At 42.6% G+C, this 17,829-nt stretch overlaps 1 protein-coding gene across 1 annotated transcript; it reads right to left on the reverse strand.

The window, feature by feature from the left end:
• Positions 1 to 6,274: 6,274 nt before the first annotated feature.
• LOC115209843 (chromatin accessibility complex protein 1) lies at positions 6,275 to 16,723 on the reverse strand. The gene is made up of 3 exons (XM_029778411.2): positions 16,548 to 16,723; positions 12,269 to 12,389; positions 6,275 to 6,651 (listed from the first exon to the last, which is right to left on the reverse strand). Exons 1-3 carry the CDS (start codon positions 16,665 to 16,667, stop codon positions 6,572 to 6,574), a joined length of 321 nt encoding a protein of 106 aa, XP_029634271.1. The 5' UTR covers positions 16,668 to 16,723; the 3' UTR covers positions 6,275 to 6,571.
• Between the last annotated feature and the right edge of the window lie 1,106 nt (positions 16,724 to 17,829).

Genomic DNA, 17,829 nt, shown 5'->3' on the forward strand with positions numbered 1-17,829 from the left:
GGGACCGATAGAATAAGTACTAGGCTTACAAAGAATAAGTCCTGGGGTCGATTCGTTTCGGCTAAAGGTGGTGCTCCAGCATGGCCGCAGTCAAATGACTGAAACAAAACAAAAAAGAAAAGAGCCATTAATAACCATCGCATAGATTGTGAATCATGATCCTCATTTAAGGTCCATTTTTTTACATGAGTTGGCACGACCAGGAGCTGTACCAGCTTCTATAACCTATTCTTGGTTTGGTTTCTACAGCTGGATGCCCTTCCAAACTCAACCACTTTACAGAGCAGTCAGTTGAAGAACCAAAATATCTTATTTCTTCAAATAAGAATTTAACTGGAAAGTTCAATACAGAGTTGTATGAAACGACTGACGTATCTGCCTTGGAATTCAACATTATTTGATGTAACGTTAACAACAGAACTGAATCAGGAGTTACAAATTCTTAGAGATGCTGGAAAGAGTTTTACTAAATCTTAGTGTTACAGTTGTTTAAATTGTTTGAATATTTATTGAATGTCGTCATCATCATCATCATCAGCCGTTCAAGAATTTGGACCTGGAGATTTCCATTTCCAGCGACTTCAAGGGCCACCTCCCAGTGGTGTCGGGCGTCAACGAAGAGCCCTCGACTACAACAAGACGACCAAAGATTTTTTTCTTCTTTTTCCAAGGTCTGGGGTTTCCGGCCCCTAAGCCCTAGACCATCACCTAATCACCCCTACCCATCTTGTTGCTTAACAACAACAACAACAACAGCAGCAGCATCTAACATCCATTGCCCACACTGGCATGGGTTGGACAGTTCGGCCAGGGCTACACCAGACTCCAGTCTGATTTGGCATGGTTTCTATGGCTGGATGCCCTTTCTAACACCAATGACTCCAAGAGTGTAAGGACTGCTTTTACATGCCACTGGCATGGGTACCAGTTGCATAGCACCAGTGTCTGCCACAACTATAATTTCATTGGGCTTGATGGCTCTTCTTCTCAAGCTCAACATAATGTCAAAGGTCTTGGTCATTTGTCATTGCCTCTGTGAGGCCCAACACTCAAAAGGTGCTTTTTACGTGCCACCAGCACAGGTGCTAATTACTTTAGAATAATTACTTAAAGCAGGAAAATTGACACATAAACCAAATAATAGAGAGAAGATGCTGCAAAACAGATATGATCAATAAGCAAATAGGAGTCTGGCATCAGAGCCTCATCAGATATCAAAGAAAGACCAGATTATTTAAATATAATCTCCAGATGTTTGATACCTTCAAGATAAGAAAAAATAAATCGGTTTGCCATTTTTTTAATTGTATCTCTTTTACTTGTTTCAGTCATTTGACTGTGGCCATGCTGGAGCACCGCCTTTAGTCGAACAAATCGACCTCGGGACTTATTCTTTGTAAGCCCAGTACTTATTCTATTGGTTCCTTTTGCCGAACTGCTAAGTTACGGGGACGCAAACACACCAGCATCGGTTGTCAAGTGATGTTGGGGGTGACAAACACAGACACACAAACATACACACACACACGTACATATATATATATATATATACATATATACGACAGGCTTCTTGCAGTTTCCGTCTACCAAATCCACTCACAAGGCTTTGGTTGGCCCGAGGCTATAGTAGAAGACACTTGCCCAAGGTGCCACGCAGTGGGACTGAACCCGGAACCATGAGGTTGGTAAGCAAGCTACTTACCACACAGCCACTCCTACGCCTATCCCATATATATTATTACAAAACACTGTTTAATTAAATAACAACACCATTTCTGTTTCGTACTTTAATACTTTTTGAATAACAATTCCAATGATTTTATCCCAAAATTTTCATGAAACACCCAGAGCCCCAAGGGATTTAAGAACTGTTTGTTGTTATCATACCTGGTGACTGTCATTAAAACTTATGCAGGTGATAAGGGAAAGTAAACAGTAAATTGGGGGCATTCATGCCTTTCTCAGAGCTTTTCATAATCCTACTGCAACATCTTTTCCCTGCCTAATCTCAAACCCACAATTCAAATAAACCATTGGTTCTTAACTTTTTTTTTCTTGTAGGTGTAGGACGTGGCTGTGTGGTAAGTAGCTTGCTTACCAACCACATGGTTCCAGGTTCAGTCTCACTGGCTGGCACCTTGGGCAAGTGTCTTCTACTGTAGCCTCGGGCCGACAAAAGCCTTGTAAGTGGATTTGGTAGACGGAAACTGAAAGAAGCCTGTCGTATATATGTATGTATATGTGTGCGTTTGTTTGTGTGTCTGTGTTTGTCCCCCCCAACATCGCTTGACAACCGATGCTGGTGTGTTTGCGTCCCTGTAGCTTAGCGGTTCGGCAAAAGTGATCGATAGAATAAATACTAGGCTTACAAAGAATAAGTCCTGGGGTCAATTTGCTCGACTAAAGGCGGTGCTCCAGCATGGCCACAGTCAAATGACTGAAACAAGTAAAAGAATAAAAAGGGAGAGTGTTCCTGTTTTGCGTAGTTGTCGTGCCTAGAGTCCACATAAGTGGCAAATGAGTCACCACAACTAAACCAACTTAACATAGATGATCATTTATAACTTTTACTCTAAAAACGGATTGCATAAGCTTTTAACTGGGAAATAATAAAAAAATTAATAAATACAAACGTTATAAATTTACTTCTTACATTCCAAGTTAATGACTTCCCGGTGCCTGATGAGATCTCATTTTATTTTAATAACCATCACTAGTTTTATCAGGTATAATACCTATTTCTTTATTATCCACAAGAGGCTAAACATAGATGGGACAAACAAGGACAGACAAAGGAATTAAGCCGATTACATCGACCCCAGTGCATAACTGGTACTTTATTTATCGATCCCGAAAGGATGAAAGGCAAAGTTGACCTTGGCAGAATTTGAACTCAGAATGTCAGACGAAATACAGCTATGCATTTCACCTGACATGCTAACGTTTCTGCCAGCTTGCCGCCTTTTTATCAGGTATAATATATTTAGTTTGTTAATTATGTTAGCTCACTGCTCCCAAAAGCCTAACGCCCCCTTGTGGGGCAATACTGCCCATGTTCAGAACTTCTGAAACCCTTTGGTTTTAATTGAAAAGTTTGTGCCAAGGCCATCAGTTCCTTTCCTACAAAACTTCACAGCTGAACAAACAAACATTTTTTCACCACAACCAGCAGACCCCACGTACCAAAGTCTGGAGGTTCCATTCTCTTACTGCAATTAACGCATAAAGCTAGACGGCCCACGATCATAGCCGTCAGGCACAGGTCAACTGGCCACTATCGTGGCCCAGATAGATGCATTTAATTCATGTACGTTTGTTGGGGGTCTAATGTCACTCAAATGCTCCGATACCTCCCCCACCCCCCAGAATGCAAGGGGACTAATAGTTCAACTAATGACTTTCCACATGATGTAAAACTTTCCACCATTATATACTAAGAAGATCATCATCATCATCGTTTAACGTCCGCTTTCCGCGCTAGCACAGGTTGGATGGTTCGACTGGGGTCTGGGAAGCCAGGAGGCTACACCAGGCTCCAGTCTGATCTGGCAAGGTTTCTACAGCTGGATGGCCTTCCTAATGCCAACCACTAAGAGTGTAGTGGGTGCTTTTTACGTGCCACCAGCACAAGGGCCAGTCAGGCAGCACTGGCATATATAATATTATATATATATATACACACACACACACACACACACAATATATATCATCATCATCATTTAGCGTCCGTTTTCCATGCTAGCACAGGTTGGATGGTTCGACCGGGGTCTGTGAAACCAGGAGGCTGCACCAGGCTCTAGTCTGATCTGGCAGTGTTTCTACAGCTGGATGCCCTTCCTAACGCCATACTCCGCGAATGTAGTGGGTGCTTTTTATGTGCCACAGGTACACCTGTGCCGGTGATTTTAACTATTTTTTTGTTGTTTTTTTTTATGTATTCATGATAGTCTCATTTTCATAAAATGTGTTCAGCAGTCCATGCTATGTAAGTGCCAAATCCCAGCGCTTTAGGGGTTAACAAAACTGAAAAAAAAACTAGATTCCTTACCTCTCTCAAGCTGTCAAGATATTTCTTCAAACAAGCAGTAACAAATTGAATTATCAATGAAACAATCGTGATGATGATGATGGGGATTACAACAATTAACCAACTGAATTGTAATTACAAAATAGTATTAAGTTCAACTAATCACAGAATCTGGAATTACTGAACAGGAGCCCCAGGGATAATCTAAGGGAGATAACTCAGTCTGAATTGTAAAACGATGATTTTGTACTTGATTGAAATGCATTGTGGGTAACTTATTTTATCGACCCACCCCACAGCCACACCTTACTTAGGCGACATTTGAACTCAGAAAAGCAAAAAGCAAACATTTCTGTCTCCTATCGTCTGTCATCTCCATTCCAACCACAAACTGTAAGAATAGCTTCAAAAATTATTTTACATACGTGACTGAGTAGTGAAGATACTTACCCAAGGGACTGAACCTGAGACCACAGGTCGAGAAGCAAACCTCTTATCCACACAGCCACGCCTGTTGCTGCTTTCACTACAGTTCGACTGTTGCATGCTCCAGCCGTCTTCGGGTGTCTTTTGTTGAACTCATTTGTTGTATTGGAATATCTTTATTTGATCAAAGAGGGGACACTGTTCTCATAGCAGAGTAGATAAGGACATAAGTTAACGCAGTGCTGTCACCCAGACGTTCTGAGTTCAATCCAAGGCAAGATGCTAAGATAATTCACAAAAAAAATCCCCTGAAGCAAAAATGTCACAAAACGCAAGGCATAGAATGAGAATAGTGGGCCCCAATGGGTCAAATGAAGGGTCGGGTTTGATATTCCAATACAGCAACTGAGTTCAGCACAAGACACCTGAAGAAGTTGAAATGCAGTGAAAGCAACAATCAAGATAAAGACACCAGTCTGACGGTCATAAACAGTAGACATAGAGTGCTCATGCAGTGGCACGTAAAAGCACCCAGCACACTCTGTGCATTGGTTGGCATTAGGAAGGGCAGCCGGCTGTAGAAACCATGCCAAAACAAACTGAAGTCTGGTGCAGCGCCACAGCTTACCACCTCTGGTCAAACTGTCCACCCCATGCCAGCATGGACAACAGACGTTAAATGATGATACCCTGTAACACAGGCCCTCAACAAGGGTTCATGTGCCCCCTGGAGGTTAATTATAAGATTTTGGGGGATCCACACAAGGAAAATAGTAAATTGGGAATTCATCATCATCATCATCGTTTAACGTCCACTTTCCATGCTGGCATGGGTTGGATGGTTTGACTGAGGACTGGCGAACCAAATGGCTGCACCAAGCTCCAATCTTGATCTGGCAGAGTTTCTACAGCTGGATGCCCTTCCTAACGCCAACCACTCCGAGAGTGTGGTGGGTGCTTTTACGTGCCACCGGCACGGGGCCAGTCAAGCAGTACTGGCAACGACCTCGCTCGTTTTTTTTTTTTTTTTTTGCATATGCCAATGGCACAGGTGCCAGTAAGACGAAGCTGGTAACGATCCCGCTCGAATCGTGCTTCCTAATTGCCACCGGCACAGAAGCCAGTTAGCCACTCTGGCAACGATCATGCTTGGATGGTGCTCTTACCACCCTACTAGCACGGGGCACAAGTGCCAGCACAGTAGTATTTTGCTTTTGATGTACTTGTTGCAGACAGGTTTTCCTTTTCTAGTATTTAACATCGTTCAAGGTGTTTCTGGCCACTGAAACAAGTTCTCTTGGAGAGGGTCATGGCAAGCCTACACAAGTGAATGAGTGAAAAACAAAATTGGACCATGTGGTTGAGAAGAAAACTTCTTCACCACACAGCCATGCCTGAACGCTATTAATTCATCATCATCATCGTTTAACGTCCGTTCTCCATGCTGTCATGGGTTGGACGGTTCGACCGGGGATCTGGGAAGCCAGAAGGCTGCACCAGGCTCCAGTCTGATCTGGCAATGTTTCTACAGCTGGATGCCCTTCCTAACGCCAACCACTCCGTGAGTGTAGTGGGTGCTTTTTACGTGCCACCCGCACAGGTGCTAGGCAAGGCTGGCAACGGTCGGATTGGTGCAATTTACGTGCCACCGGCACGGAAGCCAGTCGAGGCGGCGCTGGCATCGGCCACGATTCGGATAGTGCTTTTTACGTACCACCAGTCCAGGGGTCCTGGCATCTGCCGGGTGCCAGTCATAGGATTGGTTCAATTTCGATTTCGATTAATTATTGCAATTAAAGAAAAAAAGGGAAAAAGCTGGGCTGATGTTGGATAGATTTTAATATAAAATGAAAGTAAAATAAATGAGAAGAGGAATAAATTGAAAGAAAACAAAAGAGTGAGATGAGTGCATGGTTATGAGAGTCTGCTGCCAGAACTAAACTATTCGCAGAAGACAAGGTGGAACAATGGTGGACAAAATATGGTTCTGAGAATGGATTGAGAATGAGAATTTTAACAATTATTAAATTAAATGTTAATTAGTCCTGCTGTTTTAAGGTGGAGTGTTTTCTGTTTTGAGGTTTTTTTTTTTTTTACTTTCCCTGCAAACATGAAAACTCAGCATTCGTCTCCATCTTCTTCCATTTCTTTGAGAATTTCAAAGTAGTCACTAGCTTTGATCTTTCGAGGAATGATATCTGAAAAATAAACGAAACATTTTTTTCTTAATTATTAAAATACAGTATGGAAAAATATGTAAATATCATCAACGACAACAACAAGTGTATTTTTTCTAAGATAAACACTGCCAGATCAGACTGGAGCCTGGTGCAGCCTCCTGGCTTCCCAGACCCTGGTTGAACCGTCCAACCCATGCTAGCATGGAAAACGGACGTTAAATGATGATGATGAGAGAGTTTTTGCTGCACAATCCAATGACTTAACAGGTGAAATGTCTTATTTCATATCATGTATGTCGGACTGGTGACCTCACCTTGGTTGTAGCTTTCACAATGTTTTGGCTGTGTATGCTCCAGCCTTCTTCAAGGGCCTTGTGATTCATTTTACTGCTTTACCTAAGATTGAGCTTAGAACCTTTAGGTGTCTGCATTAACTAGTGCCTTCACCCACTATGCTATGCCTCTAGGCAGTGTCATAGTGGATTCTTAAGGCTTATAAGCCTCCATTCACAGTCTTATGTTAGCACCATACTGATTGTGTAATACAATTCTCATCATCATCGTTTAACGTCCGCCTTCCATGCTAGCATGGGTTGGACGAATGACTGAGGGCTGGCGAACCAGATGGCTGTACCAGGATCCAATCTGATCTGGCAGAGTTTCTACAGCTGGATGCCCTTCCTAACGCCAACCACTCCGAGAGTGTAGTGGGTGCTTTTACGTGCCACTGGCACGAGGACCAGTCAGGCAGTACTGGCAACAGCCACGCTCAAATGGTGTTTTTTACGTGCCACCTGCACAGGAGCCAGTCCAGCGGCACTGGCAACGACCTCGCTCGAATGCTTTTTCATGTGCCAGTAAGGCGATGCTGGTAACGATCACGCTCATATGGTGCTCTTACTGCTCCACTAGCATGGATGCCAGTCATCGAATTTGATTTCAATTCTATATTTCTAAAATGAGGGACTTTTATATCTCTTTATTGCCCACGGGGGGCAAAACATAGAAGGGACAAACAAAGACAAAGGGATTAAGTCGATTACATCGATCCCAGTGTGTAACTGGTACTTATTTAATCGACCCCAAAAGGATGAAAGGCAAAGTTGACCTCAGCAGAATTAGAACACAGAATCAAAATCGCTGATGTGGCCAATGACAGTACCGCCTGATTGGTTCTCGTGCCAGTGGAACGTTAGAAGCACATCTGAGCGTGATCGCTGCCAGGTTCACAGATTGGCTCCCATGCCGGTGACACGTGAAAAGCACCATTCGAGCGTGATCGTTGCCAGCGTCGCCTTACTGGCACGTGCAGGTGGTACATGAAAAACAACATTCTAGCGTGGTCGTTGCCAGTGCTGCCAGACTGGCTCCCATGCAGGTAGCACATATAAACACCTTTCGAGCATGGTTGTTGCCAGAACCACCTCACTGGCCCTTGTCTGGTGGCATGTAAAAGTACCCACTACACTATCAGAGTGGTTGGTATTAGGAAGGGCATCCAGCTGTAGAAACTTTGCCAGATCAGATTGGAGCCTGGCACAGCCATCTGGTTCGCCAGTCCTCTATCCAACCATCTAACCCATGCCAGCATGGAAATCAGCCGTAAAACGATGATGATGATGAATGTAATGGCAGACAAGATACTGCTAAGCATTTCACCTGGCATATTAACGATTCTGCCAGCTTGCCACCTGATGATGGACTTTTATATTATATATTAGTTTGAGTGGTGTCATCATTTTGGTCATACACAACCGAAATATAGTGAAAAGCAATAACCAAGAATGAGGCCTAATAACCAAAGTCCTAATAAGTAGGAAAGTAGACAAGTCACAAACGCCTTCAGGTAGATGGCCCTGCTCGATCTGTAAAAAAGGTGTAGGTAGAAACTCTATAAGGTGCACCAAGTGCAAGCTATGGACACATAAGAGGTGTAGCAATGTCAAAGGAAGGCTAACTAGGAAAATAGTTTTTGTATGTGGCAGATGCTCAGGAGCAATAAACACTGAAAATGTGCAGAGAACAACTTCTGCCACATTCCAGGAGGAAAAACTAGAAGTAGTTGATAGCTTCCGTTACCTAGGTGACCAAATCAGTAGCGGGGGTGGGTGTGCTGAAATGTAACTGCTAGAGTAAGAATAGCCTGGGCAAAGTTTAGAGAGCTCTTACCCCTGCTGGTGACAAAAGGCCTCTCGCTCAGAGTAAAAGGCAGACTGTATGATGCATGTGTACGTATAGCCATGCTACATGGTAGTGAAACATGGGCTGTGACTGCTGAAGATATGTGTAAGCTCACAAGAAATGAAGCCAGTATGCTCCGATGGATGTGTAATGTCAGTGTTCATAATCAACAGAGTGTAAGTACCTTGAGAGAAAAGTTGGACCTAAGAAGCATCAGTTGTGGTGTGCAAGAGAGACGTCTGCACTGGTATGGGCATGTGACAAGAATGGGTGAAGATAGTTGTGTGCAAAAGTGCCACACTCTAGCAGTTGAGGGAACCTGTGGAAGAGGTAGACCCAGGAAAACCTGGGACAAGGTGGTGAAGCACGACCTTCGAACTTTAGGTCTCACCAAGGAAATGACTAGAGACCGAGACCTATGGAAGTATGCTGTGCGTGAGAAGACCTGGCAAGACCAGTGAGAACAGTCAAAATCAAACCAAATCAACATCAGTGGAAATTGCAGCTGTGGTTAAGCGAACCATCCGATCGTTTGTCCGTTGCCAGCCTCGCCTGGCCCCCGTGCCGGTAGCACGTAAAAGCGCCATCCGTTCGTGTCCGTTGCCAGCCTCGCTTGGCACGTAAAAGCACCATCCGCTCGTGTCCGTTGCCAGCCTCGCCTGGCCCCCGTGCCGGTAGCACGTAAAAGCACCATCCGTTCGTGTCCGTTGCCAGCCTCGCCTGGCCCCCGCGCCAGTAGCACGTAAAAGCACCATCCGTTCGTGTCCGTTGCCAGCCTCGCCTGGCCCCCGTGCCAGTAGCACGTAAAAGCACCATCCGTTCGTGTCCGTTGCCAGCCTCGCCTGGCCCCCGTGCCAGTAGCACGTAAAAGCACCATCCGTTCGTGTCCGTTGCCAGCCTCGCCTGGCCCCCGTGCTGGTGGCACGTAAAAACACCGTCCGTTCGTGGCCGTTTGCCAGCTCTGTCTGGCACTGTGCAGGTGGCACGTAAAAAGCACCCACTACACTCACGGAGTGGTTGGCGTTAGGAAGGGCATCCAGCCATAGAAACACTGCCAAATCTGACTGGGCCTGATGAAGCCTTCCGGCTTCACAGACCCCAGTTAAACCGTCCAACCCATGCTAGCATGGAAAACGGACGCTAAATGATGATGATGATGAGGCCTCTACTCCACCTAATGTCACCTAATTCGTCTCGCACAGAATTGCCTCTCACCATCAATTGATTTGTTAATCTTTTTGATCAACACAAAAAAAATCCCATTAATTACACAAGTAAGTTATCCAGTTACAATTACAGATGAACCACAAACCACATAGCTAATGCCTCTGGGACTAAACGTGCTTTTTACGTGCCACCAGCATGGAACACACATCTTTATCTTTGTTCAGTCATTAGGCTGCAACCAGGGGAAATGGTGCTGGAGAATTGTCTTGAAGAATTTTAGTCAAATGAATCGACCCCAGTGCCTATTTTTTTTAATTCTATGAATCTCTCGGGCATATGGCTTAGTGTTTAAGAGCACAGGCTACTAACCCCAAAATTCCAAGTTCGATTCCTGGCAGTGACTTGAATGATAATAATAACAACATCGAAAAATACCTTAGGAATGAGAACCCAGGTTCAGTTTCCGTCTACCAAATCCACTCACAAGGTTTTGGTCAGCCTGAGGCTATAGTAGAAGACACTTGCCCAAGGTGGCACACAGTGGAACTGAACCCGGATCGTGTGGTTGGTAAGCAAGCTACTTACAACAGAAAGTTTAACAAATAACGTTTCCGCTTACCACCCAATGTTGAAAGAATGGCTTTAGCTTTTTGGAATGAAATAGATTGGCCTTCTGAATTCTTTACCACATTATCCATTAAGAACGGTCCCATGTTTCACTTGGTGCAGAAAATCATTCAAGGTTAAACCATCATCATCATTGTTTAACGTCCGCTTTTTGAACAAGTTAACTGAGGGCTGGCGAACCAGATGGCTGCACCAGGTTCCAATCTTGATCTGGCAGAGTTTCTACAGCTGGATGCCCTTCCTAACGCCGACCACTCCGAGAGTGTAGTGGGTGCTTTTTATGTGCCACCAGCATGGGACCAGTCAGGCGGTACTGGCAACTGCCATGCTCAAATGGTGCTTTTTATGTACCACTGGTACAGGAGCCAGTCCAGTGGAACTGGCAACGACCTCGCTCAAATCAATTGAAGTATTAAAAATCTCCAGGGAAGCAATTTTTTGCGTTAACATTGCATAATTTCCGATGTCACTCGCATTAATAGGAAGAAATCACCATTAAAGAAAATCACAGAACAAAAAAAGTCAGTTTGTAATGGGGACACCTGTTTGCTGTGGCAGGTGATTTCGACACGCAATGGGTTAACCATCTATCTATTCATGTGTGTGTCGGTGTTTGTCTCATATCACCGCTTGACAACCGGTGTTGGTCTATTTACGTTCTTGTAACTTGGCCTGTTCAAAAAACGAAACCGATAGAATAACAGGTTTAAATAAAGATAAGTTCTGCAATCGATACATTCGACTAAAAGTTCTTCAATGCGGTGCCCCAGCATGACCGGAATTTAATGACTGAAACAAGTAAAAAATAAAAGACAAAGAAAATTAAATCTTACGTTTCTATCATTTTTAGACGACTTCAATTTCGTGGTATAAAGGGGGTTATCTCCCCTAGACTAGAATTTATTTTTTAATAAAACTCCTAAACTGAACGTAGTTTCTATCATCATCATCATCATCATCGTTTAACGTCCGCTTTCCATGCTAGCATGGGTTGGACGGTTCAACTGGGGTCTGGCAAGCCCGAAGGCTACACCAGGCCAGTCAGATCTGGCAGTGTTTCTACAGCTGGATGCCCTTCCTAACGCCAACCACTCCGAGAGTGTAGTGGGTGATTTTATGTGCCACCGACACAGGTGCCAGACGAGGCTGGCAGACGGCCACGCTCGGATGGTGATTTTTTATGTGCCACCGACACAGGTGCCAGACGGCCACGCTCGGATGGTGTTTTTTTATGTGCCACCGACACAGGTGCCTAGAAAAATGAATTCACACCTCCATTAATAGTTATAATTCCGCCTTAGCGAAGGCGGGAGCATTGTTTTCAGTTGTGTTTGTTTGTTTGTTTGTCCGTGGACAAGATATCTCAAGAACTGCTGGATGGATTTGGCTGAAACTTTCATGACTGACACAAAGTGATTAGATTTTGGGATCGATCCGGTATGTGGCACAAGTACTTTCCGTGTGGCACCAGCACAGGTGCTGGTTACATAGCACTGGCACAGGAACTTTCTATGTAACCCCAGTAGCCAAAGGGTCACCAAGTGGTTTGGAAAGACATCTCAGTTGAGAGAGGGAGTATCACATGATTTCCCTCTACTGGACCGTATCAGTAGAAAGCGGTGGTCACCAAAAACGAAAAAGAAATCAAAATGCAAGTTACCTTGTAAAAACTGTAGAGTTTCTTCTGTATTTACAACTTCAGCTAAATCTCCATATTGGAGCTGTTTCCCGTCACGCCCATTGGTGAGTGACACTCGGGCTAAATTTTGCACAAAAAACTCCTATTAAAAGAAAGGACATATTTAATAAACTGAAATACCGTAATTAGATGAAAATAATTCAAAATCCGTTCATATTATGTTCTTAAAATGTAAATTAATAAAGATTTTGTTTTTAGTGTATTTGGTAGATGGTAATTAAAAGAAGCCCATCGTATGTGTGTGTGCTTTATGATCTTGCCTTGACATCATGTATTAGCCAGGGGCATCATCATAATGCAAGCAACATCCTCTGTTTCCAGTCTGCTATAAAAGCATGCCTGGTTATGAGAAACTATTACCTACTTGGAAACAGGTAGAGTTGGCAACAGGAGAGGCATTCATTCATGGGAAAATCTAGCTCAACAAATTCCATACAAATATGGCAAATGTTGAGGATTCTTACTTATTACAAAGTTTGTGTTAGGAAGGTCAATGATGGGTTTTTTCAGTATTTCACACAAGGTCCTTACCCTGTAGAATTACAGCTATTTTTTTTTTAATTAAAACGGAGGTGCATGGCTTAGTGGTTAGGGTGTTTGACTCATAAGTAGTTTCAATTCCTGGAGTGGACAATGCATTGTACTCTTGAGCAAAACACTTGACACCAGTCCACTCAGCTGGTAAAAATGAGTCACCCTGCAACAGATCAGCATCCCATTTGTTATCATCATCATCATCACAGAGAAATATACACGCCAAAGAAATAATTGTAAAATTTAATGCAAATAGATGTTTTTAAAGCATCACTGATAATAGCTGTTAACCTTTAAGACTGGTAGAGATCATCGACCGAGACAAACTGGAATCACAAAAACAGGTTTTGTCCTTCAGGCCAAACTAATTCTTTAATTTGGCTTCCATATCAATTCTCTGTTGATTTGTTAAAATCAGCAGGGGACACACATGTTAGACATGCTTTAGGGAGAATATTAGGAGGATTGACACCAGACATAGAGAAAACAAAATTACCTGAAGAACAAAACCTAACCCTAAATTTAGTTCTATATTTAAGAGATGAGGAATTATGTACATTATTTACATTTGACAGATATTTGTCCTGCAGTTAAGACAAAATAGCTGGTTAGTATAATTCCATAACTACACTGTCGTGATATCATGTTAAATTCAAGACAGCAAATCTGTGGATGCCAATTTCTCAATTGAATAAGTAGTTCATTATTTGACGGAGAATTGAATAAGTAGTTCGTTATTTGACGGATAATTGAATAAGTAGTTCATTATTTGACGGATATTTGTCCTCATCTTTGTTGTTAACACAACATTTCGGCTGATATACCCTCCAGCCTTCATCAGGTGCCTTGGGGAAATTTCAAACCTGGGTTCTTATTCTTAAGGGATTTTTCAATATTATTATTATTATTCAGGTCACTGTCTGGAATCAAACAAGATGAGGACAAATATCCGTCAAACATAAATAATGTAAAACCTAAATTGATCAAGAAATGATGAGACGAAATCAGGAGGAAAAAATACAATCCTGTCTTAGAGTTATTGGAACACTGATTGTTAGTTGGTGTGTGTGTATGCCTTTTGGCAATCAAAAGAGAAAGGTGTATGCATGTCTGTAACTTGCCAGCCTCGCCTGGCCCCCATGCCGGTGGCACGTAAAAACACCATCCGTTTGTGGCCATTTGCCAGCTCTGTCTGGCACCTGCAGGTGGCATATAAAAAGCACCCACTACACTCACAGAGTGGTTGGCGTTAGGAAGGGCATCCAGCCGTAGAAACACTGCCAAATCTGACTGGGCCTGATGAAGCCTTCCGGCTTCACAGACCCCAGTTAAACCGTCCAACCCATGCTAGCATGGAAAACAGACGCTAAATGATGATGATCTAATTTACCAATAATTAAATATTTCAATTTCAAATTAGAATTGCTATATTTAAATCAGTAATTCATTGATATCATTATGGAAAGGGACGAGGGCCACAAGTTTCCATTCTGTAAACCAGTGGTTTTCAGTCAGGGTCCACGTAACTCCTAGTGGTCTCATAAGATTTTGGGGGCTCTACAGAAGCAAAATAAACTGGGGATCCACAATAGTTTTCTTAAGGGTTCATGGAAAAATTTAGATGTATTTATTGATTCATTGCAAGAGACAGCAACGTTTCTTTCTCTCGTGTTTTACATAGGCACAGGAGTGGCTGTGTGGTAAGTAGCTTGCTAACCAACCACATGGTTCCAGGTTCAGTCCCACTGCGTGGCATCTTGGCCAAGTGTCTTCTGCTATAGCCCCGGGCCGACCAATGCCTTGTGAGTGGATTTGGTAGATGGAAACTGAAAGAAGCCTGTCATATATATGTATATATATATATATATATGTGTGTGTGTGTGTGTGTATATGTTTGTGTCTGTGTTTGTCCCCCTAGCATTGCTTGATAACCGATGCTGGTGTTTACGTCCCCGTCACTTAGCGGTTCGGCAAAAAGAGACCGATAGAATAAGTACTGGGCTTACAAAGAATAAGTCCCGGGGTCGATTTGCTCGACTAAAGGCGGTGCTCCAGCATGGCCGCAGTCAAATGACTGAAACAAGTAAAAGAGTAAAAGAGCAAAAGAGAGTCCAACATATTTTCACCCACTGAAATATGTTCCCTCAGAGAGGGTCATCTCAGACTTACACAAGTGAACGTGTGAAAAACAAAACAGGAATTTTGAAAGAAGTATCCATAAAACTAGATTTTAAACACAGAATGGGGCACAACGTCGGTATAAGTACCGGATACATTTCAAGAAAGTGTTTTTTTATATATATGGGGGGTTTGTGTTAGGGTTATGGATGGAAGAAAAGGGTTTCTGTTATCTTCAGAAATGTAAACAAAGCCACGTGTGTACTTATACCGAAGGATCCACCAGAATAAAATAGTAATCAAAGGGGTCCATAGATGAAAAATGGATGAGAACTCGTGCTGTAAACCAAAACACGCGGATGTAGAGCAATAAATAACAACAGATTTGATTGCAAAAGGAAGTAAATTCATTTATTTTGGAGTTAGTTTTGGCTTACTGAAGTCTCGGTTTACGAATTTAATTCATTCTTGAAAGCCGTTCGCTACTTGAAATGTTTTTCTTATAGGGAATTTAAGAGAAGGTACGGCAAACTCGAACCAAGTGATGTAAATTGAGTGAAAGCTAGACAACAACTGACGCTTTTCCGCAAATATAAACTCCAAGCTTCTTTCGCCAACCGTTGTTGCTGACTTATGTGTTCGTTATTCGAGACACTGTTCGTGATGAGAAGTGTTCGTAAACGAAGGTTCCACTGTGAATATATATTGAGGCTTGCGTTGATGGAGATATGGAAGTTTCTGGCAATAAATACACATTCAGTAGTTACCAGCGACTGATGGAATGGTGAGAATAAATAGAAATATTCGGCCGAAACGATGCCAAAATAATAAGGAAAACTGGAAAGATTAATTTAACAAAAGGAGCTAATGGTAACCAAAAAAAAACACTAAACAGAGAGAAAGCAAAGTATTTTAGTGTCAACATTTCAGTTTATTTTTTCCACCTTTTAATTAATGTCTAAAACTTAATGAGGTTTTGTTCAGCGAGGGTTCAATATAAAATAAATGATAGGGATTTGCACTGAGGGGACTAAATATCGGGTACAGCCCTTCGCCGAATGGTTCCTGGGTTATTTTAGAAAAATACTTGGGCAGTAAAGGCTTGAAAATAATGAATATGATATATTACAGGGTACTACTTGAGAACAGTGGTCCCGGTGCGCGCACTCGCGCCAGCTAGTCATGACTAGTCGATCCTTTGTGTTTTTGTTATTTACTTTCTTTAAAAAAATTTTTACTTTGTATTTTTGTGTTTTATTTACTTTGTTTAACAAAAATTATTTATTTTGTGTTTTATTTACTTTGCCAGGAGAGTCGTTGTAGGATCGACTAGTCACGACTAGCTAGCGCGGATGCGCTACTACGCGAGTGCGCGCACCGGGACCCCTGTTCGCTAGTGGTACCGATATGGGTTATATTACAGGTGGTTCTGAAGGTGTTTGAAATATAAAAGTGAAAATGGTTAATTATTTAACGCAAACGAATCGAGGAATGTTTATGAAATAAAAACTTAGTCACATCATCGCTGCGTGAAATACAAAGAATAAATGGTGTCTTTTATGCGGAATGAATGGGTTTTAGACTTTACCGTTGCTTTTCCCGTTAGAAAAAGGGCTTCTTGACTGATACTGGAAACATCTGGGGAACTTTTCATTATTGTTTTGACGCGAGAAAGCGGCAAAGCACAAAGACTGTTCTTGTCTGCCATTATTGGAAGCGGCGAGATCAAAATCACACACAATACCGCTGCTGGCGAAGCAGCCAATCAGAGCCGCGGTTACGATATTACTGCTGCACGAACGACCAATCAGAACAGCGGTAATAATACCACGGTTTGCGGGCGGAACAACCAGCCAGGACCGCAGTAACTATGGCAATCACGTGACTAACGTGTAAACTTTGGGAGGATTTTTCCCGGAGTTTTTTCGCGGAATTTCCACGTTTCTGGTTCTTTGGAAACGTCCACGGAACAAGATTAGACCTTACCTGCACAAGTTTGCACACACCATCGACTTTGTTTCCTCATATCTTCCAGAAAAATGGATATTTTTTAATGAATTTTTTTTTACAAATCTGCTTCAGATGGTGTAGATTCCGATTATATGGGAATTTGTTGTGAAAGGATTTTTCCGAGGGTGATGGGTTTCGGAAAATTCACAGGAGTCGGTTTTTTCTTCACTCGTAACTATCAGAAAAATAAGTAATTTATTATCTTTCAGGGTGTGTAGCCTTACCTACACAAGTGCACACACCACCGACTTTGTTTCCTCATATCTTCCAGAAAAATTGGTATTTTTTAATGAATTTTTTACAGGAGTGGCTGTGTGGTAAGTAGCTTGCTTACCAACCACATGGTTCCGGGTTCAGTCCCACTGCGTGGCACCTTGGGCAAGTGTCTTCTGCTATAGCCTCGGGCCGACCAATGCCTTGTGAGTGGATTTGGTAGACGGAAACTGAAAAAAGCCCGTTGTATATATGTATAATTGTGTGTGTGTATATGTTTGTGTGTCTGTTTGCTCCCCCAACATTGCTTGACAACCGATGCTGGTGTGTTTACGTCCCCGTCACTTAGCGGTTCGGCAAAAGAACCGATACAATAAGTACTAGGCTTACAAAGAACAAGTCCTGTGGTCGATTTGATCGACTAAATGTGGTGCTCCAGCATGGCCGCAGTCAAATGACTGAAACAAGTAAAAGAGTAAGAAGTAAATAGTAAATCCGCTTCAGTTGGTGTAGATTCCGATTATATGGGAATTTGTTGTGAAAAGATTTTTCCGAGGGTGATGGGTTTCGGAAAATTCACAGGAGTCGGTTTTTTCTTCACTCGTAACTTATCAGAAAAATGGGTAATCTATTATCTTTCAGAGTGA

Source organism: Octopus sinensis, linkage group LG3 (genome assembly GCF_006345805.1).
Source record: "Octopus sinensis linkage group LG3, ASM634580v1, whole genome shotgun sequence".
In the NCBI taxonomy this organism is placed as follows: Eukaryota; Metazoa; Mollusca; class Cephalopoda; order Octopoda; family Octopodidae; genus Octopus; species Octopus sinensis.

Excerpts from the sequence above, each read along its gene's own strand:
- LOC115209843 (XM_029778411.2), bottom strand. The coding sequence starts at position 16,667 with ATGGCAGACAAGAACAGTCTTTGTGCTTTGCCGCTTTCTCGCGTCAAA. Across the intron at positions 12,390-16,547 it reads TTCTAACGGGAAAAGCAACG|GAGTTTTTTGTGCAAAATTT; the intron begins GTAAAGTCTAAA and ends TTCTTTTAATAG. Across the intron at positions 6,652-12,268 it reads AACTCTACAGTTTTTACAAG|ATATCATTCCTCGAAAGATC; the intron begins GTAACTTGCATT and ends TTTATTTTTCAG.